At 48.5% G+C, this 27,898-nt stretch overlaps 1 protein-coding gene across 1 annotated transcript in view; it reads right to left on the minus strand.

The window, feature by feature from the left end:
• LOC147690382 (uncharacterized) overlaps positions 1-27,898 on the minus strand; it is a 2,590,730-nt gene that overhangs the window by 1,050,753 nt on the left and 1,512,079 nt on the right. The window contains exon 33 of the mRNA XM_086936677.1: positions 11,127-11,187. Coding sequence (XP_086792803.1) covers positions 11,127-11,187 — 61 coding nt within the window. The remainder of the gene's footprint in view (positions 1-11,126; positions 11,188-27,898) is intronic.

Here is a 27,898-nt window from a genome sequence, read left to right on the forward strand (position 1 = left end):
CAGAGGGGGACAAAGCGTAGGGACAGCTAGGGGTATGGAAAACGAAAGCCAGCACACCCAAGGTGCTGGGGCAGCCCCCAGAGTCTCCTCAAGGTAATGGAAATACTCCAGCAAGGCAGAAGGGTCCAAAAGAAGCCCTCCCGCATCCAGGGAATCCACGGGATGGGCAGGGCCCAGGGAGGCAAGCCTTCCCCTGGGCCCCAGCAGCAGCACGCCTATGATAGAAACAAGAACATTTTACAAAAGGTCACAGCCTCTTTTTATACACACAATTCCTTTGTGTAAAGGTGCAGGCAAGGGGTGAACCAGATACAACTGGTTCCTGAGCACTTTGTTTTGCTAAGCCCCTCTCTCTATTCACAGGATGGGTCAGGGACATCAGACACACCACAGGGGGTGGAACCAGCATTGTGAGGGGAAAGCCCAGCCCTATTCAGGTCCCAGGTGCACTCCTCCCCAGCCATCAACATGCAGATCTTCCATTCACCACCGGGGCAGACCCATCCTGACTCTGGGAGCCTGGCACACCAGCCAGCCCCAGCCAATCACAAGCCAGCACATTCACTGCACAGGCAGGCCAACTTCTAGAAGTGGCACTTCCACACTAGACACAATAACGCCGCACACATCATCGCGCAGCATTTAACCACACGAGTCTGCACATACCAAACTTGCACCTGCACTCCCCGCGCATCAGGAATTACCATGGACACACACATTCCCCATGCATTCCTATGGGAGGGCAGGCCAATCTCACACATGCACTCAGAGAGCGCACACACTTTACACTGCCCCACAGTGCTAAAGTGCGCAAAGACCAGAAATCATTATAATTATGTAACACTAAAAGGCAAAAAGTTCAGGGGTGAACCTGCCAGAAGGGCCAAGTCCAACAGTCCACGACCCCAACCTGCCCTGCTTGTTGCAGTACCACATGGCGGTGGTGTTGTCTATGAACACCTGCACCAGCTTTCCCTTGACAGAGGGAAGAAATGCTTTAAATGCCAATCGAATCGCTTGGAGCTCCAACACATTTATGTGGAGCCTCTTCTCCGCAGGAGACCAGTGACCCCTGATCTCCGCCTCTGCTATGTGGTTGCCCCATCCCAGAAGTGACGCATTCGTCACAACGGTGAAATCTGGCTGGGGAAGGGGGAGAGGTCTGCCGCTGACCCAATCGCGGTTTGTTAACCACAACTGCAGATCCTTTGCAGTTCCTTCTGAGATCTGAACCACGTCGGTGAGATTTCCCCGATGCTGTGCCCATTGGAACATCATGTCTCACTGCCGAACACGCATATGCCACCTGGCCTGTCTTACAAATAGGATGCAGGAGGCCATTAAACCCAACAGCCTCAGAGTCAACCTCACCGAAATCCAGGATAGAGGCTAAAATATCGTAATCATAACCTGAATATCCTGTGCTCTCTGCTTAGGAGGATACGCCCAAAACCGCACTGTGTCCAGAACAGCTCAGATGAAACGGAGCACTTAAGAAGGAGTCAGGTGTGATTTTGGCACGTTTATAGAGAACCCAAGCGAATGCAGGAGGTCTGCCGTAGTCTAAAGGTGGGAGATGACAGCCTGGGGCGAGTACGCCTTCAACAGCCAGTCAGCTAGGTAGGGGAATACTGACACCCCTAACCTGTGCAGATGAGCTGAAATCACTGCCATCACCTCGGTGAGCACCCGAGGGGCACTGGTAAGACCGAAGGGCACCAATTGAATGACGTCCGCGCGCCTGGGTGGCGCCTTCAGAGGCACTGCGACGTCATAACTGACACTACCGATGACATCACGCGGAGCAGAATGGAGCCACAAGACATCACACACAAGGGGTATTTCTCAGCAAAAGTTTCCAGATCCACCCTGACACCTGGGAAATTCAGTGGTAAGGAATCTGCAGCTAGAAGTTTCTATCAAATAAATGAGTCAAATCTGGATGCCAGAGGACCCTGCATCACTATACCTTATAGCAACTCTAGCCCCAGCTCGCATTGCTTCACTTACTGAGTTATTCAATCTCTCCCTGAACCTGGATTCAATTCTGGGTAAGTGGAAATCAGCCAGGATCCAGCCCATTCTGAAAAAAGCCCACAGCAGATCCCAAAGAATTAGAACATTTCAGTCCCTTCTCACCACTCCCTTTTCTTGAAAAGTTATGGAAACTCTGGCAAATACCCAACTAACAGCTTTCTTGGAAAACCATTCATTGCTTGATCCCTCCCAGTCAGGTTTTCATGCTTCTTTTCGCATGGTAACAACACTGACGGAAGTCTTAGATAACATACAACTCTCTATGAGGGGTACTCAGCATACTCAGCAGTGCTAGTACTATTAGATCTCTTAGCAGCATTTGACACCATTTCCTATTCAGTCTTAATTAAAAGACTGGGGGAGATTGGTGTTGGTGGGAAAGCTCTGGGGTGGCTGAAGAATTGTTTGAGTGAGAGCACCCACATGGTGTAGTTCGAGTTCTTCTGTTCTCGAACCATAGCCTTCGACAGGGCGGTGCCACAGGGAGCCCCACTCTTTTTAATGTCTGTGTGGCCCCACTGGCACAAGCGATATCATCCTTTGGTTTTGTTTAAATGTGTTTATTAGTTGCAAGAAATCATGTGCCAAAAAGGACAGTAGTTACAACGTACACAACTTTCAAAATCTGGACAGTTAGCAAACAGCATGTAAACATTACATAGACCCTGCACTTTCTGTACGTTTATACATTCCAAATTCCCTTGTTGGAGATACCAAAGGATCTCCTCAATATTTATTCCAGTTCAACCATTTCCGGTCCCATTTCCTGGGGCACCCTCTTGCCACGAATACTTCCGTTTCCGCCAGCATGACTCTGTCAAACTCTTTCGCCCACGTGTGGATGCTCGGTATATTCACGCCCCCCACCCTCTCACTATCTCCCGCTTAACCAGCGTCTACCCTAGCGTCGTAAACTGTTTTTCCACTTCAGTCAGATCAGTTGCCTCCCAAATATTCAACAACCCCAGTTGTGGTGTTAAGACAATCTCCTTATGTAAGGCCTTACACATGTGTTCCGAGGCTCCCTCCCACAGGACCCTCAATCTAGGTCAGCTTCACAGAGTGTGATAAAATATGGCCTGTTAGCCACAACCCCTCAGGCAGAGATCATCAGATCTAGAACCTATTTTCACCAAGGTCTGTCCTGTCATATACGAGCTTTGCAGTATTCGAAGTTGGAGCAACCTAAATTTCAGTGTTATGGCTGCATCCCGAGGGGACATCAGGGCCTCCTGCCACTCCTCATTGCTAATACTTCCCAGGTCGCTCTGCCATCTCTCCCTTAGTCTCGGAAAGGAATCTGGAAGGTTATTGCATAATTTCTTGTATGTGAGAGAGATTGCTTTCGAATCCAGAGGCCAGTCTAACAGCCTGTCTTCAAGCGGTGAAGAGTCCGGTATGTCTGTAAACAACGGGAAGGCCGTCTGGAGAGCATGGTGGATCTGCAGGTATCTATACGTTTCTCCCCGGGCCAGTTGATATTGTTTTTTTTAACTTCTTTTTATTGGTTTTCAAGCAAGTTACACATGCATGTCATCTACACTCCTAATAATGTGATACAGTATATTCGAGATCATCACACATCATTTGATAGCAGTGGTCTTAGTAACAGCAAGTAGAAAGATACTAGAGTCTTTGGTCCTATTCAGTAGGGTGTAACACACAGGCGAGATTGTCTTCCCACCAAAAAACAAACAAAAAAACCACTGGTACAGTCCTAACACTAATTGTGTGCAACATTTTACAACAATTACAGGCACATCACGGTAGGGGCCAATCTCGTCTCATTTCAGGCCCACCCGGACAATCCGCCAGTTGATATTGTTTCTGGAGTTCCTCAAATGTGAGTATAGCCCCCTTTTTGACCAGATCTGTTACTGCAGAGATACCTATAAGGTCCCACTTGTCGAAGCTGGGCTGGTAACACAACATGCCCAGTTTCTGCGCACACCAGAGTGGCGCAGCCTTAGTAATGATGCCAGCCCATCCCAGGCGAGAGTTTACTGTGCTCCAAATCTCCAGTGTATGCAGTGTTTCTTGTCACTAACATACAGGGCTGCCAGATATCCCGATCTGTCAGTTTGGTATCGGTTAAGAGCGTACGCAGGATCCTCCGGAGGACGGTAGATCCACCTATTGACGGTCACTAGTTGTGCTGCCCAATAGTAAAGTTGCAGGTCGGGTGCGCAATGCCCCCATCATACCAACTCTTTGTCAACTTCTTTAATGCCACCCTTGGGGCCTTTCCATCCCACAACAGCGTACGGACCTCCTCCAACGATTTAAAATATGAGTCCGGGACTTTTTATGGGCAATTTTGTAGGATATACAAGTAGCAAGTTACAGCCAGCATCTTAAAAAGCACCGCCCGGCCAATCAGGGAGAGCTGGAGGGACAGCCATTGTTTCACATCTGCTCGCAATTTAGCCAGTAGAGGAGCCAAGTTGGAGCTGTAGAACAGATTTGGGTCCGACGTAACATAAACCCCCAAGTATCTAAACCAGTCACCTGCCACCACTAAGGAGCAGCCCGCCAGGAGCCGGGGGACCTGTACCCGCAGCATAAACAACACAGACTTATGCCAGTTAATCGCATACCTTGAGTATTTGCTGAAATTCGTAAAGATGTGGAGCTCCACCGATATTGATTTGTATGGGGAAGCCAAGTACAGCAGTATATCATCCGCATATAGAGATATGCGGTCCTCTACGTCGTCTGCCCACCTCATCCCTCGTACCATAACATCCCGGCGTATCCACAAACCAGGGGTTCCAACAGGAGGGCGAATAACATCGGAGACAGAGGGCATCCCTGTCTGGTACCTCGTCGCAATCTAAATGTCATAGAAGTATGTCCATTTACAAGCACTTGATCCAGAACATCCGTGTACAACAACCTAACCCACGCTATAAACGTAGGACCCAGGCCCACCCTCTCTAGAACTAAACATGTACGCCATTCTATGGAGTCAAAGGCCATAGAGATATCAAGAGACAACAACGCAACATTCTCCTCGATGTACTGCCTACGGGCCATTACGTTATGCAGGCGTCTTAGATTGAGGGCTGTATTTCTGCCAGGCATAAACCTTGACTAATCCGGGTGGACTGATGTCGTAATAACCTCCCCCAGGCAGTTGGCAAGGACTTTCGCTAAGACTTTCGCCTCAACATTAATCGGTGAAATCGACCTATAGGAGCCACAGACGTCCACCGGTTTGCCTGGCTTGTGAATCACCACTATAGTGGCCAACCTCTGATCCACTGGAAGCCGCCCCACCTCCAGGCTCTCCTCATACATGGCTTTCAAATCCGCTATCCTTCGAGAGGCAGTGGCTTTCAGGAATTCAACCGGGATACTGTTGGGTCCCATCGCCTTCCTCGATTTAATCTGCCCTATAGGTTTACCAAATGCCTCGCCCGAGAGATCTTTATCTAAGGTCTCCCTATCTGCCTCTGAAAGGGTCGGGACGTCACTATCCCGAAGGAGCTGGCTTGAGTCCTCCTCCTTGTAGAGAGTAGAGGTGGAATATACCTGTTCTAGGTGAGCAGCAAACTCCTCCGCTATGTCCCGCGGATGTGTCACGGAGCCCCCTCCCGACGTTATCAATGTATGCACCCATCTCGACCCCTGTTCTCGCCTCTCTAGCCAAGCCAGTGTCCTGCCCGTCCTGTACCCCATTTCATATATTCTGCGCTGGGTGTGGCGATGCTTAGCCAACATGTGTTCTCGGGTTTTTATCCTATATTCATCTTGCTTCAACCAAAGCCTATGGGCAGTATCAGGCAAGGGATTCTGTGCATGTTCCCGCTCCAGGTCAAGAAGGTCTGTTTCCGCATGCACCAAAAGTTCACGTTTCTTAGCGATATATTCCATCTTCAAAGATAGGGCCTGCCCTTTCAGAACTACCTTGTACGCCTCCCATATTGTCTGAGCGGACGAGACCGAACACACATTTTCGGCAAATTAATTTTCTGTTTGTGTACGGAGTTCCTCTTTAATGTCTGGTATGTGCAAAAGCCATGGGTTCAGAATGATGGTGGTGCTTGCCTGTCTTTCCCAGTGTGTTTACTCCACCCACACCAAGGAGTGGTCAGATATACCCCTCGGTAAAACCAGGGAGTTGACAAAATTTACTACCATTGATGGGTGTGTGAGAAAGTAGTCAATACGGGATAAGCTTTGGTACATGCTAGAGAAAAAGGTAAACAGCCTGTCTGTGGGCTGGAGCGCCCGAGCCACATCCACCAGTCCCAACGCCTCCGTAAAGTTGGCCATCAGGGTGTTGGATTTCGCCTTTGACCTCGGTGGCTGGCGGTCAACTGTGTCATATTATAGTCTCCACCCATAATCAGTGTACCTTCCTGTAACCCCGTCAGCTTCCCACCCAGGTCCTCCAAAGCCAATTTACCCATAGCAGGCGGCTGATAGACTGATATTATGTTGAGGTCTCTACCATCCCATTGGGCATCCACTCCTGCAAACCTCCCTGCCAAATCCACCCATACCCAACGAACTACGAGGGGTATGGACCTCTTTACCAGAATTACCGTCCTCCTCGACCCGGAAGTGTAGTCAGCATGAACCTAGAGTTTATATACCCATCTAGTGAGGGCCTTCGTCTTCTGCCCCACCAAGTGCGCCTCCTGTAACAATACCACATCAGGAGAAGGACGTTTCAAATATTGTTGCACTATCCCCCTCTATATCTTCTTCCCCATCCCGATGACATTCCACGTCAGTGCAGAAACTGTCCCATGTCTGTCCCCCCCATCCCAGATCACAACATGAGCCACAATGAAACGGATCAATGAGGTCAGCAAGAGAATTGTAAACGTTATGTCCAGTAATGAATGTCCCAGCTGCACATTCAAACATTGTACCTTCAAACACACACCCCCAATCCCAACTCTCCGCCCCCCTCCCTGCCCCCCTGCCCGTGGATTTAAAACGACCCACTCCCAAACATGGCAGAGTGCCTCTCTCTTGCCTTGAAATGCCGAAAGTGCACGGGGTGATCCAGCCCCCCTCCCCGCATGTAAACATCACAATTAAGTCATAATTTAGCCATCCACTTGTGAATATTGTCAATTCCCATTCAGGTCACAACAATAGAACCCATCAGTCTGCGGCATTGCAATAGGTCCTCTGTGTTAGGAAGTCCCTCCATGATGGGCATTCCCACCCCCCCTCTTCCCCTTCTTGCGCTTTCAGGTGGGCATGAGCTCTTCCTCCATGCCGCCGCGGACGATCAGTCCTTCTCCTCCCGCTGGCCCTCTTCCTCCAGCGACCCGTTGTGCACCGTCTCCTTCTGCAGCCCTCTGTGTTGACCAGGTCTGTCCACTCTGTCTCGTCTTTGGCTTCCCACCATACTCCAGCCCTCCATCCATTCCCATACTGCCTCCGGAGAGTCGAAAAACCACAGCTTGCCGTCCGACTCCACATTCAGCCTCGCCGGAAAGATCATTGTGTACTTTACTTCCTGATCACGTAGTTCCCTCTTCACCTCCAGAAAGCTTTGACGTTGGGCTTGAACCTTGGCCGTGAAATCCGGGAAGAAAGCCACCTCGTAGTTATCTATCTACAGGGGTGGACTGGAGCACGCAGTCTGCAGAATAGCATCTCTGTCTCTGTAGTTGAATACCCTGGCAATAAGGGGTCTCGGGGGCACTCCAGGCGTTGGTCTGCCCCCTGGTACCCTATGAGCCCTCTCAATAGAAAAAAAGCTGGACAGAGTTTTAGGTTTGAGGTGCTTCATGATGAGATCTTCCACATAGGGGTCTGCCGCCGGCCCCTACGTCCGCTCCGGGACCCCTAAAATTCAGATGTTGTTACGGCGGGCCTGACCTTCATAGTCATCGAGCTGCTGCGACATCCTCTCCTGCTTCTTCTGCATTTCAAGCATTTGCGTTTGGAGTTCTGATGTGTCCGTTTGAAGGGCACTAGTGACTATCATGAGCTCCTTGACCTTTTCGTCCATTTTCCGAAAACCTGCTCTAATTAGGGAGACCTCCACAGTGCCCGAGTCCACAGAGGCCCACCCTCCATTGATGGGCTCCATGACGTCATGACGTCATGATCCTCTATGTGGGTGCCCAGGGCACTCCTGCACCTGAGGGAGGAGTGAGCCCCGGGGGCACCTCCTCTGGCTTAAAGTAACGGCTGTCGCCACAGTCAGCGCTCCCGCAGCACTTGTCCGGCACCCAACTCACAGAGGGGCCACAAGACGGGGCCTCGATTTCAACACCAGGCGGCTTGGGCAGCGTCCACTAGTGCTCTCTAGGCTGCTCCCACTGTGAACCCCCAGGTGCGGCCATAGAAGCAAAAGTAAATCCGGCAGCCCAGTCGGGTCCCACTCCCAATCCGACCCCAGCTGGTACAATATTATGGGGCCTCTGCACCGCTTTCTCCCGGTCCCGGAGTCCGCAGCAGTGCGCATCACCTTCCAGGCCCTGAAGCCGGGGCCTCTGGTAGTCTCACCTCCCACCTCCCGCCGGAGGTGCCCTGTGACCTCACCCCAAGCTGGGCAGGCCCTCTCCGAGCCGCTGCCTCAGGCACTCCTCCTCTGTTCTTCGTAGCAGGGACACCATACAACCGACCACTGAGCCCTCCAGGGACAATCCCTGGCACGTTTCGGGCCTCCACTTACGCTGCTCTCTTCCGTGGAGCCGCCATTGAGAGGCAGGTCTGTCATCGAAAGGAACAAAATCAAACCTCCTTACCGCCACACCCCAATCTTTTGGTTTTAAAGTCATCTAGCATCAAGAGGAAACTCAACTTGTCATCACTATGGGACCTAACCTGGATTCCACTAAAGAAAGATTCGGTGACTTCTTGCATAAGATCACTTTGTGGATGCAAGTCAACTGTTTGCAACTGCTCACTCAGAGAGGTTGGAGGACTGGTGACCTCGGAATCTGGACCCAGTTCCCATCCCAAAAGCAGTACTGAAAAACCTGGGTATTATTCTGGATGAAAACCTCTCTATGGGGGCACATGTGAATGCCATCACAGCTGCCGGCTTTGGAATCATGAGTCCTCTCAGAAAGGTATTTCAGCGGTTACCGCTTCAGTCAAGAAAATCCCTAGTCCCGGCCCTCACAATCAGTTACCTGTGGTCGCCATGAATGAAGGACTGCTCTCCAAAGTCCAGGTGCTCAAAAAACACTGCTGCATGGTTAATCTCCCATCTTCCACCTTGATTGCTCTCAAAACCTGTTCTCAGAACCCTCCACTGGCTGCCTATAAAAAAGTGATTGGGGTTCAAACTTCTCTGTCAGGTCCATCAATCCTAGTATGGAAATTGACCACTCTGTCTGTAGGGCAAACTGCATTGGTATACCCTTGCTCAGAGTCTTAGTTCCAGCAGGAAGCTCTGTCCTGTTACATCCTCAGCACATCCACACCACCAGGTATAGAGGCCGATCTTTTTCATACCTAGCTTCCCAGCAATGGAATCAGCTTCCACACCATATACGAGCTTGTGCTGATTTCAGATGGTTTAAAACCTCTCTCAAAATGTGGCTTTTATAATATTTATCAATGTTTTATCAGTATCAGATGTTTTAGCATCACATACCAGGACCTGTGGAGCTTTAACAACGCTGAGAGACCCTAAGTACGGTGATAAGTAGAGCTCAATGAGCAATAATAATATTTATATGTTGGTGAGCAGAAGGACACTGCCATGCTGTGGCAGGCAGTGACTGGACAACCAGGCACGGTAGTCAAGCAAAGCAATAGCCGGGCCACCTTTACACAAGTTCAGAATGCTGCTGCTTTCTGAAAGATAGAATAAGCTATGTATGTTTCAGGAAGGAGAAGATAATAAAGCACACCACTGCATATCAGCTCATGTTTTTGGGTAAGAAGCAGGGAATGATCTTTTCCATTCAATGGTTGCGATCTTCAATTCTCTGAACCATGTGCATATTTGCTATAAGATGGGTGCATTCCCTATTTCTAGGACTCGCTTGGTCCACAACACTTCTACAATAGAAAGAGCCTTGGATGTGGCCTAAGGGCTAGGGTGGTCGACCTCAAATCTGGGGAACTGGGTTCAAGTCTTGGCAGCGACGCTCAACATCCTGTGATTCTTAGGAAATCACTTGGGGGTACTGCATCAATGTATTTTGCAATCGCAAACAGTACAATTCGCAAAAATCGGCCATTTGCGATCGCAAAATGGCCTTTCCTAATGCATGAAAGTTACTTTAACTTGCAATTTAGGTAATCGAATTTTCTTGTGATTACCTAAATTGCGAATGCAAATAGGGAATTGCAATCTGCGATTTCCTAAAGCATATGCCAGAAGCCTTTCCTAAATGCGAACTGTGCATTTAGGAAACTGTGCATTTATGTGTGCATACTTTGAAAAATGCACAAAACTGCATTTTTAAAAGTGCTATGTGGCGCACACATGACCATAAGACATGTGTGTGCCTTACATGTGCACCTGTTTTGTGTTAGGGCACCTCAAGGGGATCTTTGCCTTTACATTACTTAATTTGCAATTACCAATTAGATAATCACAATTTAGGCAATACAAAATCATTCCCACCTGAAATCACAATAGCAAATAGCAATTTCCTAATTGTGATTGTGATTCTTAAGGAATCACAATTAGAGAATCGCTATTTTCACCCTTTATTGCATTTTGCGATGACCAAATAGCAATTTCTTAAAAATCGCTATTTGGTAATTGCAAAATTGAAGGTTGATGCATGTGCCCCTTAATCTCCCCGTGCCCAACAACATTGAATGTGTCCTTATGTAACGCAACTGGTGCTCATGGAAAGCACTCTGATACCTGATACCTTCGGGTCAAGTTTGCGTTATATAAAACGCTGGAAAAATAATATTAATAATCTCCTGCAACATTAGTGTTTTCTGTAGGTCTATGTGAATGACCTCTCATGCTGGAAGGAATCAGAAGGCATAGTGCTATGAGACTGAGCAAGGTATGTTTAATTTTAGAGGACTGCCTGCTAAATAGATTTTAGGAACAAACCAAATTCGTTCTGCATTTATTTATAACATTTCTATGCATTTATACATTGCTTGTCATGATATGCAATTGACTAAAATACCATTGATGACATTCTGCAGTGTTTTTAAAGATCATAGCAGCAACAGCACCTTCTTCTTTTCCTGCAAACATAAAATAGGAAACTTAATATATTCATGAATCGTAATGCAAAGAACAATATTCATTCTCCCTGATAAGTTACACACCTTGAACGAAAGACCACTTTCTTTGGACGCCCACAGATTCATACGAAAGGGAGGAGAATTAACTAGATATATGAAGTTACCATTATAAACATGTGCTTACATAATTGCAAACAATTCACAATAGCAGCTGTTGTATTCTGTACACCCGTACTCAATGTTCATACAACTTGTTCAATTTATAATACACTTTTTGTAAGTCCTTATCCAGTGCAATCATTACTGGGTCTGCTGCTCCTAATACCCCATTTGGGTCAACATTGGACCCCTTTCCATAATATTTCCAATATAATGTGTACTCAGTAAGTCCAATCAATGATAATTTAAACAAATTAGTATCATAATATCGTTGTGTCCAAATATAAGTGTCCAGTTGAGATCCAAATTAGTTTTTTTAATTATTCTTATTTTTCAAGATTGAAGCATTCAATTAGACACATTCTTTAACTATCATAGATTTTTTTTGCAAGCACAGCTGATGCATTTTGTCTCAGAGACTTTCTCATGGCTTGAAAGTACAATATACCATATTCTTGTTTCCTTATCCACATATATTTATTCACTGTCAAGCATTTTCAAGATTTACATGTACAAATCCTTGCTTTCAAGCATATACCCTGATCCTGGAGAAATTAAATAGCACAAGGATAGACAATTAAAAAAAGTTTGGCTATGAATAAAAGATACATGGATAAGGAAACAAGAATATGATATGTTGCACTTTCAAGCCTTGAGAAAGTCTCTAATGGAGACAAAACACGTTGGGTGTGGTTGCAAAAAAGAAGATCTATGATAGTTAAAGAAAATATCTAATCAAAAGCTTCAATCTTGATAAATAATAAGAATATTTTTTTTATTTAAATCTCGATTGGACACTTACACTTGTACAAAATGATAGTATGGTACAAATGTATTTAAATTATTATTGATTAGACTTACTGAGTGCACATTACATCGGAAGTGTTTACATAACTGTGCAATGTACCACACTCACCTACACACCACTCCAGCTACTTCACACTAGCAATACTGGATAAAAGAAATAGAAAATGATGCTGGGTTTTGGTTTTTTGTAAAAGTAGAAAGCCTTGGGATTAAGAGTACCAGATTCACCATAAAGGAAGTTTAACCTTACTCCTTTTTCCTGACTTATTACTGTTTTTTTTATCCTGCAAGAAATTCTAATGCAAAAAAGGAGTAGAGGAGTTACATAATCAGACAATGAGATTGCAATCAAACATGTTTCAGAGACCATGTTGGCCAAAGAGACAATTTTTTCAGGACAGGGTATCCTGCAAGCGCTGCCATTAGTGAACGTGAGCCTGATTCGCGGAAAATGACTGGAAGAGTAACACTGACTTCTTTGTCTTGCTCTCCCAGGAAAACACTAGGTATAAGCACCATGAAGGAAGATCAGAGAACATCACTGGCTCATCCAGCTGGAATTCCCTTCCGCTTCACCATGAAGCCCAATACCATGACCCTGACAAAAGCACACACCCCACCAGTTGCATTCCACCTCTTCTAGCATCTGGCCATAATCCTATACTTGTTTAATTCCCTCTCAAACTCAAAAGGGCTTAAAAATTGTTTTTCATGGCGTGGGCGCAATATAAAGACCATAAGTCAACTATTTTCTTAGCTCTTAGCATAACCAATACCAGGCTTTACTTCATGATGTAGATATTACAAACTTACTTGCACAATCAAACTCTTATAAACATCTTGACCTTTTTGGTCAAAATGTCGGTCTGGATTTAATGCGTTTGATTGAACAGAAAATTACTGATCTCAATAGAACATTTCATTAGCCCTTACAATTTGTCATGCAAATGAGCATTTCTGTGATAGACCCATCTCTATCCACAATTGCACAATTGTGTGTCAACATTTGCTATTGCAACACTCTGCAAGCAGGCACTTTGTTTCAGCTGATTTACCATTTTCAGAATATTTAGAGTATGATAGCCGTTATTGGACCACTGGTACAACACATGACTTTATTAAAGCTGCACAAGAATTCAATCTGTCAGTCAGCACTAGACTAGTTTGTTTTCCAAAAATAAAGAACTTACGTTGCTCCTAGTAATTGTGTGACCATGATGTGGAACTAACAAACAAGTTTCTTACCTTCAGTAACACATTATCCAGTAGAGACTCTATCTAGCTGCAGATTCCTTTCCTTTGAATTTCCAAGGCATCAGGCTGAATCTGGAAACATTTGCTTGAGCAATACTCTATGGAATTCCAATTGAAGCCCATGTTAGATGTGAAGGACATCTAACATGAGCTTCGATTGGAATTCCATAGAGCCTATTATCAGGCCCATTATCGCCACTTTAGCTGCAGTTTCCTGCCGATAAAGCGAAGATAATTTTATCGCCCAGGCTTGATAATATGGCCCAAAGTTTTTTAATGAAACGGTGCAACAAACGACCTGTCTTGGACTAGCCAAAAACAAGGATTTAAATACACCTCGGATGCCCATACCATCACACACTGAGGGTAGTAACATTACATCACAGGAGGGGATTAATCTAGATGAGATCATGCAAATAATAACATTGACCCTGATTGGATGAGATGGCTGATTTGGCCCACAGACACCAATAGATGTCAGGAAAGATTCATGGGTATAACCAAAGGGTTTATTATCAACAAGCCAGATCCACGCTTTGTACAGAGACAACACCGTGGGGTGGTGACATCATACAGTGTTGGGAGTTTATGCCTTGATTGGCTAAAGACCTCAACACTTACACATGTGAAACAACACTTATATTTACTTACAGAGGATATGGACCTAAGGGATTATTTTATTAGGTCCTAGGAAGCCACGTCAAAAACTTTTCTATTATGCTGTCTATAATGACATTTGGAAAACATCACAAGAGGCCGCTGGGAAGTTACGAGAAATTGATCGTATAAAGCTAGAGAAAGCTCTAGCTATGGTGGACAATGGGTAAACTACACTAACCTTCAGGATATATTGACTAGGCAACATTGTATCTTCTGCTATTGATGTACTAGAACAGGATCTGTCCATATTACAACATGGGCAATCACAATTGCATTCTATTATGTTATTAAGCTGGACACTGCAATCTTTACGCACAGGCTATGTGTCTTGGTGTTTCATAAACAGCGCATCTCTGCATTGGTCATACAATATAACAGAAAAACAGAGAGAGATGGCACAAAGGGGAGCAATGTATACAATGGTGCTTATTGAAAAACTGGACAGATTAGCTTTAACAGTGGCAGAATCACTGTCCACTGAATGGTTAATCCAGGGCCACATAACTCTTCCGGTCACTCCTTTTAAATTTCAATATCGCCTTGAACAAATGCAGGCAGGCAAATATGAAGAAATTGATGGGGAGTTCATCAAAAAATCTTGGGGGTTACCGTACAGATTTCAATGCCGGACTGGGGAAAAAGAAGTATTTCTAAGTAGTGCAAACAGCAAGAAATCTTTAAGTGGATCACTTATATGCCAGGATATAATGCTTCATGGGGCCTGTAACGGTTCAGTTGTAAACTTATCCTGTCAATTAAGTGGTGCCCCAGCAGCTGGTTCACTCCAGTATTCAGACTACTTTCAAATGGGAGTTACTTGATGCTGATCGATCAATGTTGCTGTGGGATGCTTCCAGGCATAGCGTATCTAGTAACCATGAGCTACAGGTTTTCTTGCTGTATGCAAGTATTGTTTGCACCAACACATACAGTCAGGGAGGTGCCGTTATGGCTTTCACTAAATGTTTAATTAATACAGTTTGATGCTGTGAGCTGAATGAAAGCCATGCTAATGTTATCCTAAAATCAACCTCTTACCTATTCAGATCCCCAAGTTAAGAGATGTAAAAAAATGAATCAAATTGCACCATTACGTCTTCGTCATAATTTCTATAATCAAAAAGACATGGAAAGCGTATGTTAAGCATGTTACTGTTTGTGTTGCTGTTGACACAGTAATTGCAACATAATATTATAATAGTGCCTTTCGTTGCTCACAAAAATAGGAAGCAAACGTTACGCATGTTGCTATTTGCGTTACTGTCGACATGATAGTTGCATGATAGACTGTTTTGGATTTTCAAACTCGGTACCACTGTACCAAAAGGACTCAACGAACGTCTGGAATTTAGCAGCTTCCTTTAATTCGCATTATGTACTTGATTTACTATCCACTGTTGGTTTTTCAGTATTTTGTGCCTGCATACTCAATGTACCTTAATTTTGTATTGAATTTATTCTGTGCATCTTCCGCTTCACCATTCTTCACTCTACAGTTTTGTCTTATTCTATATTTCCTCTGCAACTTTTGCTCTTTTTCATATATTACCTCTACATTTCTCTTCTTATATATTTCACCTTTACATCATCCCTTTTATTCCTATTTTTTCTCACTTTCACATTTTTCGTTCGTACTTTCATATTTGTTTTCTAACTTTAACACTGCTCTTGCACACCCCATTTCCACCATTTATTTTTTCAGCCATCTTATTCACATACATCGGGAACACGCCTCTCCCCATGTTCTTTTCACTTCTTGCCCCTCTTTCTTTTTTTATTACTTCCCTACTGACTTAGTCCGTTTTCTACCTCACACGCTAGAAGAAATCAGACGCATGCACTGCATCACTTGTTACTTCCGCTTCTTTCCGATGGCGTTTTCAACCCGCGACTTTTTCGTTTAAACTCGGCACATTTGGTAAGTGACTATGTATCTCTGTCACCGCACTAATTCTATTTCACAGCTTTTGGTAACATAGCTTCTTCGGTGATTACTATTCCGCATTTTTTAAGGTGATTCCTATATCGCATTTTCCTGCACGACGCAAAGTCATCTTCCTTATGACATCAAGATTCACTTTGGGCATCCGGCTGGTGTTTAACTTCTTACGATTTTGATTTCCGTTTTTATACTTTCACTCGAATCTTTCCATATTAACCAACTTCACTACTTTTCAATTGATTTGCGCACCACACGTATCGGGTGATTACTCTATTTCCCTACTTTTTCTGCTATCAGCAACCTGTAAATCTTGGACTCAGTGTTTCATTTCGCCATGTATACTATATCTGGAACTGGTTTTAACTCTGTACTTTACTATCTCTCTTTTTTCAAAACACTCGGCTCCTGACTTACTTACCTTTTTTTCCCACTTTTTCCCAGTACCACTTTAACCCCCTGACGAAGAGCATCCTGCTCGAAATGCATTGGGGATTCGGTTTACGTACATGACGCCATGAACCAATTTTTTGAACTTTTGGCTATTACTGTGTTAAAAATGTTTTCGTTCTCTCTACATGGAGGTCATTTGAACTATAAAATTGCTCATATGAACGACACAAAGTGAGGGGGGTGTGGCTTTGATGCCGAGGAGGTAGGCAGCGTGAGCCCGGAGCTCCGCGCCCGATCCCAGATATCATCCTGATTATCCACGCGAATTCCAACGAAAATCGAAAAATCTGTGGTCTAAAGGTGTCACGGAGGCAACGGCGTTCGGAGTGGGCGACCTGTGGCTGCTTATTGTCCTGAAAATCGACCTCTAGCAAGTGCCTCGGGCGAGATAGACATTAATCTAAGATGGCGCCCTGAGGCCTGGACGAGTGTCGTGGAGAGCGGAGGTGGCTTGTAGCCTGGTTCTCCTGTTGACCCAGTACTAGCGGTGGTTGCCGGACCGGAGGGCCTCTCTCGACCCTGTAAGCAAGTACGGGTGGCCTCTTCCTCGCTTTGGTGGCGAGTTGACGGGGACACGAGGACACTGGGAAAATCTCCGGGGAGGTCCCCAAAATGGCGGCGGCTTTGTGAAGGCGACTCCAACTCTCCACGCATAGACCAGGGCCTCGAGACCCCGTCATCGGCGTTGGCTTCCGAGAATTGGATTGACCCCACGGGTGAGACCCGTACAGTACAGTGCCCGGCGGGTGTCTTAGATCCCCGGTCCCATTGTTTGGGGTCTTATCCAGTGGCGAGGTCCTGCACTGCGGACGACTACGAGGAGATTGATTGGGACTCCGGGGGCCAGTAACTGCTGTAGCCGGGATGGTAAAAGCAAAAGGAAAGGGGGACGGAGTGGCTGACTCGGGCACGCTGGATGGAGCGGACCGCGACCACCCTGCTCTCCAACGCATGCAAGACCGCATACTGGAGGCCATCACGACCACAAAAGACGCCCTGCAGCAGGACATCGCCCAGGTAGCGACGGGCCTGGGTCTCCTGAAGGCGGACCATGATAAGCTTAAGGACAGAGTCAAGAATATGGAGGTGTCCATACAAGAACTGATCCCGGATCACGCAGTGGTGAAGGCCCAGATGGTGGATGCCCTGGACAGGTTGAAGGTGCTGGAGAGGAGAGCCGAGGACGCAGAAAATAGGAGTAGGCGCAACAACGTACGCCTGGTGGGCCTTCCGGAAAAAATCGAGGGAGACGACATGGTGGGCTACCTCGACAATTGGCTACGCACTGAAGTTGCGCCAGAGGGGCTCTCTCCTTTCTTTTCCCTGGAACGGGCACACAGGGTTCCGGCCCGGCCCGGCCTGCCGCCTCGCCCGGTGGTGATTAAGCTGCTTCACTACAAAGATCGAGACTGGCTACTGCAGAGGGCGAGGGAAGCAGGGCCCTTCCAAGTTGACAATAACAGGGTCACCTTGTTCCCGGACCACACTTTTGAGACCCAGAGACTCAGGGCCAGTGTTCTGTCGCTCAAGCGTTAGCTCCGTGGAGAGGGCATCAAATACTCCCTTCTCTTCCCAGCGAAGCTAAGGGTGGTGGTGGACGACAAGTCGCTTTTGTTTACCTCCTCGGCAGACGCTTGGGCTTGATGGGACACGTACAAGGCTGGAACGGACGGGGCCAGAGCCAGGGCGGAGGAGGCTCAAAAGAAACAGCCAATTAGGAAATCCCAACACATTCGCAAGAATCGGCAAAGGACTGGGAAACCATCGGTGTCGCAGACTGAGGCAGAGAGGAAGGCTGCCCTACAGGCGGTGGTGGATCTCTCTGGTACGGCGCGGAGCCAGTCTGGGAAGGGCACGGATTCGGAGGAGCAGGGTACGGGATCGGAGACGGAACTCTCAGAATTCAGGGGCGCCAAGGGTCCTGTCGTCACGCCTCAAACGTCTGGAGAGATCGTCGAGGCCTGAGACACTTGATTTGGGGAACGGCCTGATGGTCAGACACTGGGGCGCTGTGCCCGTGTGCGCAGCTTTTCGTTCTATGGGACTTCGTGAGTTTTTCATGGGGGGATCATGGGGCGGGAGATGCGTGACTGATCTGATTTAACGAACTCCTTCGGTAGCGGTCCGCGCCCTACTGGCCCTTAAGGTCATCGCAGTGGAGACTGCGAATTATAGTGCCTTTCTTTGAGGGGGTTATTCAGTTGCAACAGTTTGGATGGGTTCTCTTCCAATTGTGGGGGGTCCTGTCCTGGGGGGGGTGGGAACCGAGAGTAGTTGGGGAAGCTCAGGTTGGGATCGGAGGGATGTGGGGCTCATTTGTTTGGAGAGGGTGGGGGGGTCAGTATTGTGTTGGCATGAGCGCATGGTCGAAGGATGTTATTGTTATGTCCAGGGATGCAGGGGAGTATGGCTAATACAGGGGCTCTGAAATGTGTGACCTGGAATGTGCGGGGTCTCCATACCATGGTGCGTAGACAAAAGGTCCATGCATATCTGAAACGTAGGGGAGTGCATATAGCTTTTCTTCAAGAGACGCACCTCACCAAACAGGAGGGAGTAGCGCTGCAGAGAAGGTGGAGGGGGCAACTGTTTAATACGACATATTCTGCCTTTGCAAGGGGCGCCTTGATTTGGATACGGGCTGGGGTTCCCTTCCAGGTCACCAAAAAAGTGGTACTTCCAGAGGGTAGGTTTGTGGCTGTCGAGGGGAGACTTAGGGGCCAAATAGTGTCACTTTGCAGTGTGTATGCTCCGAATGTGGATTTGCCCGCTTTCCTGACAGCGCTTTCGGGCAAACTGGCGAGTTACTTGGCGGGGCCGATGATCATGGGAGGGGATTTCAACTCAGTGGTGGATGCCGTGTTAGATAGGTCTCATCCCCCATTGCACTCCTCACCGATACATAGGGTAGCGAAACGAAGATTAGACTGGCAAGAGAGTTGGGACCTGGGAGATGCCTGAAGGACACTACACCCTACCACGAGAGATTACTCCTTCCACTCTAGTATACACGACCTTCATGTTAGGTTAGATGTGTTTTGTGCTCTTCACCTGTGCTTGCAGTGGTGGGAAGTGCGGAGTACTTGGCCCGCACGTTGTCGGACCATAACCCTTTGTTATTGTCCCTGAACTGGATGGTAGAAGTCAATTGTGTCCCGACTTGGCGGCTACAACCTGATACCCTAGATGATTTGCTATTCAGGGAGGCCTTGGAGGAGCGAGTGACACGATATTTCGAAGAGAACAGTGGATCCACTTCCACTAGGGCTGTGGAGTGGGATGCGTTTAAGGTAGTGGTCCGGGGGCACTGTATTGGTACCGTTGCGGCTGCTCGCAAAACATTGTTGGACGACCTTGGTCGAGCGGAGCGGCAGTTGAGAGAGAAAGAACGTGAGCGCCCAAATCATCCTGAGCTTCAAGAGGGGGTTAGTAAAGCCAGAGAAGCAATGGTGGTGGAGTTGGAACGGTTGCGTAGTTTCGATCACAAGGTCTATCTGACGAGAGCGCATGCGGAGGGCGATAAGGCGGGGACAATGCTGGCTTGGCTTGCCAATCCGCTTCGGCGGGGTGTTCCAATCATGTCTATCCGAGAGGAGGGAGGCGGGTTCTGCCACACCCAGGCCGGGATCCTGGATAGGTTCAGGGCGTACTATGAGGGTCTGTATAAGAGCGGACCGACGGGCGGGGCGGAGGAATTGGACACCTTCCTTGGAGGGCTGCAGTTGCCACAGCTAGAGAAATCAGAGGCAGAGGAGCTGGGTCGAGCTATAACGGTCGGAGAAATAGGGTGCGCAGTGAAGCAGATGGCTAGGAATAAAACCCCAGGGCTTGACGGCCTGCCGATTGAGTTCTATAGCAAATATATAGAGCACTTAGCCCCGCAACTGCAATTGGTCTACAACGAGGCACAGTCGCGAGGTAGACTGCCGCGGTCAATGTGTGAGGCCCTTATGATTCCATTGTTGAAACCTGGTAGAGCGAGTGACGCCCTCTCCTCTTACCGCCCATTGTCAATGCTCACGACGGATTACAAGATACTGAGCAAAATCCTGGCGAATAGATTGTTGACCCACATGACAGGCCTGATCCATAGTGATCAGTGCGGTTTCATCCCAACGCGAAACACCACCCACAACATCCGCAGACTGACTAGGCTGCTAGGAACTCGGTTGCCGGAGAAGTCTACTCCTTTAGTGCTTTCCATAGACATTGAGAAAGCTTTCGATAGCCTAGAGTGGGACTATTTATACGAAGTGATGAGGCGTTTCGGACTAAGGGAGGGCTATATCAGTTGGACCAAAGTCCTATATACTGAAGCCACGGCTAAAGTTAGAGTGGGCTCGTTGATCTCGAGTCCATACCCGGTACGACGCGGCACTAGGCAGGGATGCTCACTTTCCCCCCTTTTGTTCGCGTTGGCAATGGAGCCTTTTGCAGCGGAAGCCAGATCTGGCCGCTATTATAAGGGACTGGTCTACAGGGCCAGGCCACACGTCATCTCGTTGTATGCGGACGACCTGTTGATGTTTTTGGCCGATGCGGAGGAGGAATTGATGGGAGCGAGACGTTTGCTAGAAATATTCGGGCGGTTATCGGGCCTGAAGGTCAATTGGACCAAGTCTTGCCTGTACCCGTTGAGACGGGGAGAGCCGTGCCCTCTCACCGCACAGGAACTCAGATGGGAGCCTCATTGCCTGCACTATCTGGGCGTTTACGTGTATCATACTCCTGCAGATATGTTGGACGGTAATATCACTCGTTGCATTAACGCCTTGAAGGGGTGTATGGACTTCTGGGCCACTCTCCCACTCTCGTTGGCAGGTCGTGTCTCCTTGCTGAAAATGGTGGCATTACCTAGGCTATTATATTATTTTAGAACCCTCCCGATATGGATACCCGGCTCAGTCTTTCGATGCCTGAGGTCACTGACTATAGCGTTCCTATGGGGCACGGGTCGGCGGCGAATAGCGCTGGACACCCTCTTGCGACCCAAGGATGAGGGAGGTATGGCGGTGCCTGATTTTGAGTGCTATTACCTAGCGGCTCAGCTGCAAACTTTTACCCAGGAGGTCGCAAGAGTGTATCGAGGCCCAGAACACAGTAGAGATGAGGGCACTCCGAAGCATGTGCTTGCGTATATCACTCTTCATCAGAAGCTGTTGATCAGAGACCTGACAGTGGAGGAACAGACGTTTGGGCTTTGCTGGAACCGAGCGCGTAAACGGGCGGGAATCCGTCGCATGTATGCTCCTGAGATCCCGCTGGGAATGGTCACAGCCCTGCCTCATGGTGGGGATTGGTCGAGACTGCTGGGCTGGGAGGAAGCTGGGGTCCAGATGCTGGGCGACCTTTATGAGGACGGGGCCTTGCTTCCGTTCCAAGAGCTACAGGAGCGTTTCGACCTTCCAAGAGGTGATTATCTCCTACACGCGGCAGTGACGGGCGCCATGCAAGACCACTGGGGCGAAGGCCTGCAGGAACCCGCTACCTCTATGGTGTGCCAATACGCGATGATGGCGGCGGGGACCTTTAAGGCGGTGACCTGTCTGTATTCTAGAATGTTGTGGGAGGCCTTGCAGCCGCTCACTGCCCTCAAGGCTAAATGGGAATTGGACCTCCAAATGGAGATTCCTGATGCCACTTGGGGCCAACTATTACGGAGGGCGAGGAAGAGCACGAGGAACGCCAGATTCCAACTTTTACATTTCTATATCATTCATAGGGCATACCTCACGCCAGGGAAACTGAAGCAGTACTTTGGAGTGGAACAAGCGACCTGCCCTAGGTGTAGTACACTGGGGGCGGACTTGGGACACATGCTCTGGGATTGCCCTACACTGGGGGAATATTGGCAGGAGGTAGGGAGGGCTCTAAACAACGCTCCCAAAGGAGTGTAACACGTGGAACAACTCTCCTAGTGACTTACGAGGGGAAGTAAGGTATAACAGAATATCATCGGCGTACAACGATATACGGTCCTCAAAGTCAGAGGACCAACTAATGCCTTTAAGCGATGGCTCCCACCTAAGCCACGCAGCAAGGGGCTCAAGAGCAAGCCGAAGAGGAGCGGTGATAACGGGCAGCCCTGTCGTGTGCCTTTTCCAAGGACGAAAGGCTCCGAGGCCCTACCATTGACCACCACTTGGGCCAGTGGTTGTTCATAAAGAAGTCTAACCCAGCCAATAAAATTAGGACCAAAACCGAATTTTGCGAGGGCCGCCCACAAATACGGCCATTCTATTGTGTCGAAGGCCATTGAGGCATCCAAAGAAACCAAGATGGCCGTCTCACGAAGTGACCCTGCCCTTGCCAGTACACCGTGAAGGCGGCAAAGATTGAGAGCCGTATTCCGATGAGGAATGAACCCGGACTGATCAGGGTGTATCAAATCACTGATCACCGTAATCAGACGATTCGCCAAAAGTTTCGCCAAAATTTTGGGCTCGTTGTTCAGAAGCGAGATCGGCCTATATGATGAACATTGATCACAGGACTTCCCGTCTTTGTGAATGACAACATTGGACGCCAATCTCTGATCCCGGGGAAGAGCTCCGAGATCTCGCGTTTCCAAAAACAGTTGGCGAAGGTGTGGCGCCATCTTGTCTGGACACAATTTGTACAGATCTATCGGGATACCATTCGGGCCGGAGGCCTTCCCTGAGCGAAGGGAGCGGATAGCAAGTGCTATTTCATCAGTAGAAAAATCCACCTATATAAGCTCCCTGTCTGACTCCGAAAGGCTAGGCAGCGCGATATCCCTAAGTAGCAAATGTGAATCCTCCTCCGGCCTGTCCGAGACCGGCGCGTAGACCTTCGGAAAGTGCTGAGCAAAAACCGTGACTATCTCATCTGGGTCCACAGTAACCCGTTCACCGTCCTCTCTTACCACAACAGGCACCACACGATTCAACCTTTCTCTCTTATCCAACCACGCAATCAACTTCCCGGCCTTATCACCAACATCATACAAACGCCCCTGCTGCTCACGACTCATCATCCTCGCCGCATCCGTCACCAGCGCTCTGTAATCGGCCTGTTTAAGGGCCAAAACATGCAAACCCTCGGATGTAACCCCAGATTCCAACTCTTCTTTCAGAGCTGTGATTTCAGTCTCCAATCTCACCACTTCCTCATTCTTGCTTTTCCTCGCGCTAGCAATCAGGGACAGGGCTTGACCCCGGATAACCGTCTTATAGGCCTCCCACAGGGAAACTGAAGAGGACACAGACCCAACGTTCTCCACAAAGTAATGGACCATACATTTGACCACCTCAGCCCTGGTTTTCGGATTGCGTAGGTGCCAGGGGTTAATTGGGGCAACCCGGCCCTCAGCTCCCAATTGTACATCAATCGTTGTAGGAGAGTGGGGTCTGCAATCCTATGGTCACCCCCGATTTTTGCTTTTTGCTTCACTGGTTTACGACTTTCCCTGGCTGTGGGCCTGCTAATCAGACCCACAGCCTAGCTGTTCTCTCTCTAAATCGACACACATGTACCTTAGGTGCAATTACCAATTGGTACTGGGCCCCCTTATCAGTCCCTGTACAGCATACCTTAGGTATCCAGGGCATAGGTGTACCCAGGGCCTACCAGGGGCTGAAGCATGTATTATGCCACCCCTGGCTGGCCACCCAAATCTGACACAACTGGCTGCACGACAGCTGGGGCAAGGTGGTGTAATCACCCTTTGCTTTAGATATAGTATTCCTATATCTAACTCTAAAATGGACACATATATTCCTATCAGTCACTCCTATGGCAGGCCTTATCAATACTGAAGGCAGAGTGCTTGGAATTATGTGAGATGGTGCTCTGGCATGATCTGAGCCCGTTTGCTGCTTGCGGAACCAAGTCCTAATAGCTGTTCCATGATAACGCGTACCATATACTCTTAACCTCTTAAGCGCTGCTGACGGCCAACGGTCGTCACGAGCGCTACCTCCCCAGTGCTGCGCACGACCATTGGACGTCCATTCAGCACTAGTACCAATGGACAGCGCAGCACTGGGGAGGGATATTTGCGAAGCAGCTAAGGTGTTAGGTGCATTATAATCCTCGCTGTTATTTGCTAACTTTGGTATCGCTTTATCAAAACATGTCGAGAAAGGTGTCATACGAATTGGAATACTAACCCCTCGCCAATTCTGGCGACAGGGTTAGCATTCCACCCTTCTAGAGGGACACGACATGTATGTAACTGTGAACCCCGGTTAAAGTTAACTCGAGCCTCAGCATCACAAAATGGATGCTGTCAAAACAGACACAAGTCTGACCTCCTGCTGCTGGGAGTCCTTCCAGCAAGGAGAGCTCGGACAAAGGGTTTCCTGTCAGGGGCGGTGCTAGCACCATCCCAGACAGGGTTTTGTGTATCCCAGGTAGGCAGGGCTGAGAGGAAGGTGACTGCAAGTGGCACCCCGGTGCTCACTGTGCATATGCCGGCTCAAACCAGTTCCAGGGGCACCCCAGCCCCTGAGCTGGGGAAAGTCCGGACAAGGGAGAGGGGTGTAACCACCCCCCTCCTGGTCCCACCCATGGGCAGGACCTAGTCGCGTGCCAGCCCCTTTTCTTAGAATAAAGGTAGGAGCGGGCCCCCTTCCCAAATTAGATAATCTTGAATCTTGAACTACTTTCAACGAAAGGAACTCTTGACTTTCTCTGAAGACTCTCTCTTGTGGCTAAGGAGTAGCCACCCTGCACCCGCAGGCACCACCTAAGCATCGCGGTTTGCTGCACGTCCATCCTCCGGATCAAGACTGACCAGCTCGACGAGACCCGGATTCCCTAGCATCTCTGACCTCTACCTGCATCATCAGCCCAGCTGAGATTCGTGGGTGCGACGAGACCTGAGGGACCGGCCATCTTCAAAACCTGCACGACGCTTAACCAGCACGACCTCCGAGGGACCCTCGAGTGAGTGCATGTGGGTTTGAGAAGCCCCAACCCAGAGCAGCTCCAGCACCGAAGTCCAGCCCCCCAGCATCCTCGAGATCTGCGTGGGACCCTTCTGCTCTTTGCTGCTTGCCACGTTGTCCGGTCACTTGCCCGTTGGCTAGTGGCCCTCCTGACGACGTACCACGACGATTTCACCGCTGGTGTGGTTGCTCCAGACTGGCCCTTGCTCCCTCCCAAAAGAGGAGCACCCAGACCCTCCTGGTCCACTCCAGACGCCATCTTGACTTCACCGCGTGGGCTTGCCTTTGCCAAGGTTTGTTGCCCCCATCTTGGGTCCAGCATCGCCAACAGCAGACACCCTCGTGGGACAGCTCGCACCTCCAGCCTGGTCGCCAACAATGCCTCCTGGCCCGTGTGACTGCAGAGTCCAGCGTCGCCCACTCACCTGGTCGAGGTGACTTCATCCGGTGCCATCCTGGTGCCCACATAATCACTGGCTAGTGATTAAGAACTGAGTCCCCTCTGCTTTCAGGTCGTCTCCATCACCGATCCAGGCTTGGATCACCCCGAACATCTTCACTGGTCGCCTGCCAGCAACTTCTTCTTTCAGGCTCCATAGACTACAACGAGGATTCCCGACGTCTTTTGAACCCTATGCAGCCACAGCCCCTGGGCTAGGTAACTCAAGCATTTCGGTGTTCCAACGCAGGTTCACTATCCAAGTGTCCAGATCCTTTTTCGTTTTAAGTCTACCTAGTCGGATTCGTCCGAAAACAGTAACTTTAGAAATACTAGCCTCCATAGACTTTGTCCAGCATCCCGCGTGAGAGTGCACACTCTGCACCCGATCTCCCTAGGCCTCCTGCTCCTAACCTTAGAGTTTAGTAGTGTAGTCCTAGCGATCCTGAAGCTTCTGGATCTTGTTACTTTCCTGCTAGTATTTCGCATTCCACTTTTAGTGTATATGGTTTTTCGTGCCCCTCGGGCATCTGTGTAAATTGTGCAACTTGAAGTATTTTCGTAAGAGTTTTGTATTGTGCTTAGCTCCCTGACTCATAAAGAGTTCAGGGTAGACTTGTTTTTAATAAATATCCTTTATTTTTTTGACAACTTGTGTGGTGTCCTTTCACTTGGTGTTCAAGGGGTATATGTGACGGTAAAACAGCTGGCTTAACACGCCCTCTAGAGTTTAGCCTAAAGACTGCTTTTGTCCACACTACTAGAATAGCTGGTCTATAAGGTTGACTTGCAACCAATCATCAATAAGGATCGTTTGGTATGATACACAGTGATCACTAGAATAGTGAGCACTATATATCAGGCCAACTTCTCACAATCGTGAGCCAAAGAGGGGAGTGATCCGAGATCTCCCGAGCGAGATGTCGAATTTCCCTCACAGAGACCATCTGCACCGCTGGCACCAGGATATAATCAAGCCTCGAGAGACTCCCATGCACTCCCGAATAGAAGGTATATTGTGCCTGTCCAGGGTGCATGTGCCTCCAGCAATCCATTAAACCCAGCGCATCCAGGAAGTTGCTCATCCATAACTGTGACCTCAAAAGAGTCCGGGGGGGGGTTACGATCCTCGCTGCCACAAACAACTGAGTTAAAGTCCCCACCAACTACCAACATGCCTAGAGGGAATTTCAATACCACTCTACCCAGATCAGAAAACGTGATGGACTGTAAACCCGGTGGGACATACACAGAGAGAACCGAGATCGTCTTCCCCTCCCAGCGACCTGTAATGGCCGCGTATCGGCCTCTATCATCTAGCACAGTATCTTTTATCTCCAAGGGGAGGGAACTCCTGACCAGGACACCCGCCCCCCCTCAACCCAGTAGTGAATCCTGAATGTGCCAGCAAACGGTATCCCCTTCTATTCAATGCCTGGCAAGCATTCCCTATCAGATGTGTCTCCTGCAGTAACACTATTTCCGGTGAAAGACGTTTCAAATACTGTAAAACAATCCCCCGCTTAATCCTATCACCCAGACCATTAACATTCCAACTCAGCACCCGCAGCCCCCTACCCCCCATTCCAAAAACGTGAGCTGTGCTCCCCCCATAAAGAAACAGGCACAGTGGACAGAGTGTGCAACGAAATAGAACCTCGGAATAAACAAAGAAACAAAAAGCCCCTCCCCCCACCTCCAGGAAAGCCCCTAGAACACAACCCCCCACCCTGCACCCCTGCGTTAGACCCGAAAGCCACCCCAACTTGCAGTGTGCCTGTCGCCCCATTAAACTAATCTACGAAAAGAGAGAGAAAAGACCCCTTAGAGGAGGAAGAATCCCGAGCCCTCCCACCCTCGGGTCCTAGAGGGATTCTTGGCTTAACACCTACACCCATGCTAGTTAGGGAGGCATCGTAGGAGTACGCCTCTTTTTATCATATGTTTTATATATTCGTATAAATCCTTTATATCTTATACTGCCTAACCGTTATTGCAGCCTAGTGGTGACATGCTTCATCATCGGGGACCACCCTGGTGGCCTAGCGTCACCAGGGTGTGCTACAACACCTGAAGTACAGTGGAGCA

The sequence above is a fragment of the Lissotriton vulgaris genome, chromosome 9 (assembly GCF_964263255.1).
Source record: "Lissotriton vulgaris chromosome 9, aLisVul1.2, whole genome shotgun sequence".
Taxonomy (NCBI): domain Eukaryota; kingdom Metazoa; phylum Chordata; class Amphibia; order Caudata; family Salamandridae; genus Lissotriton; species Lissotriton vulgaris.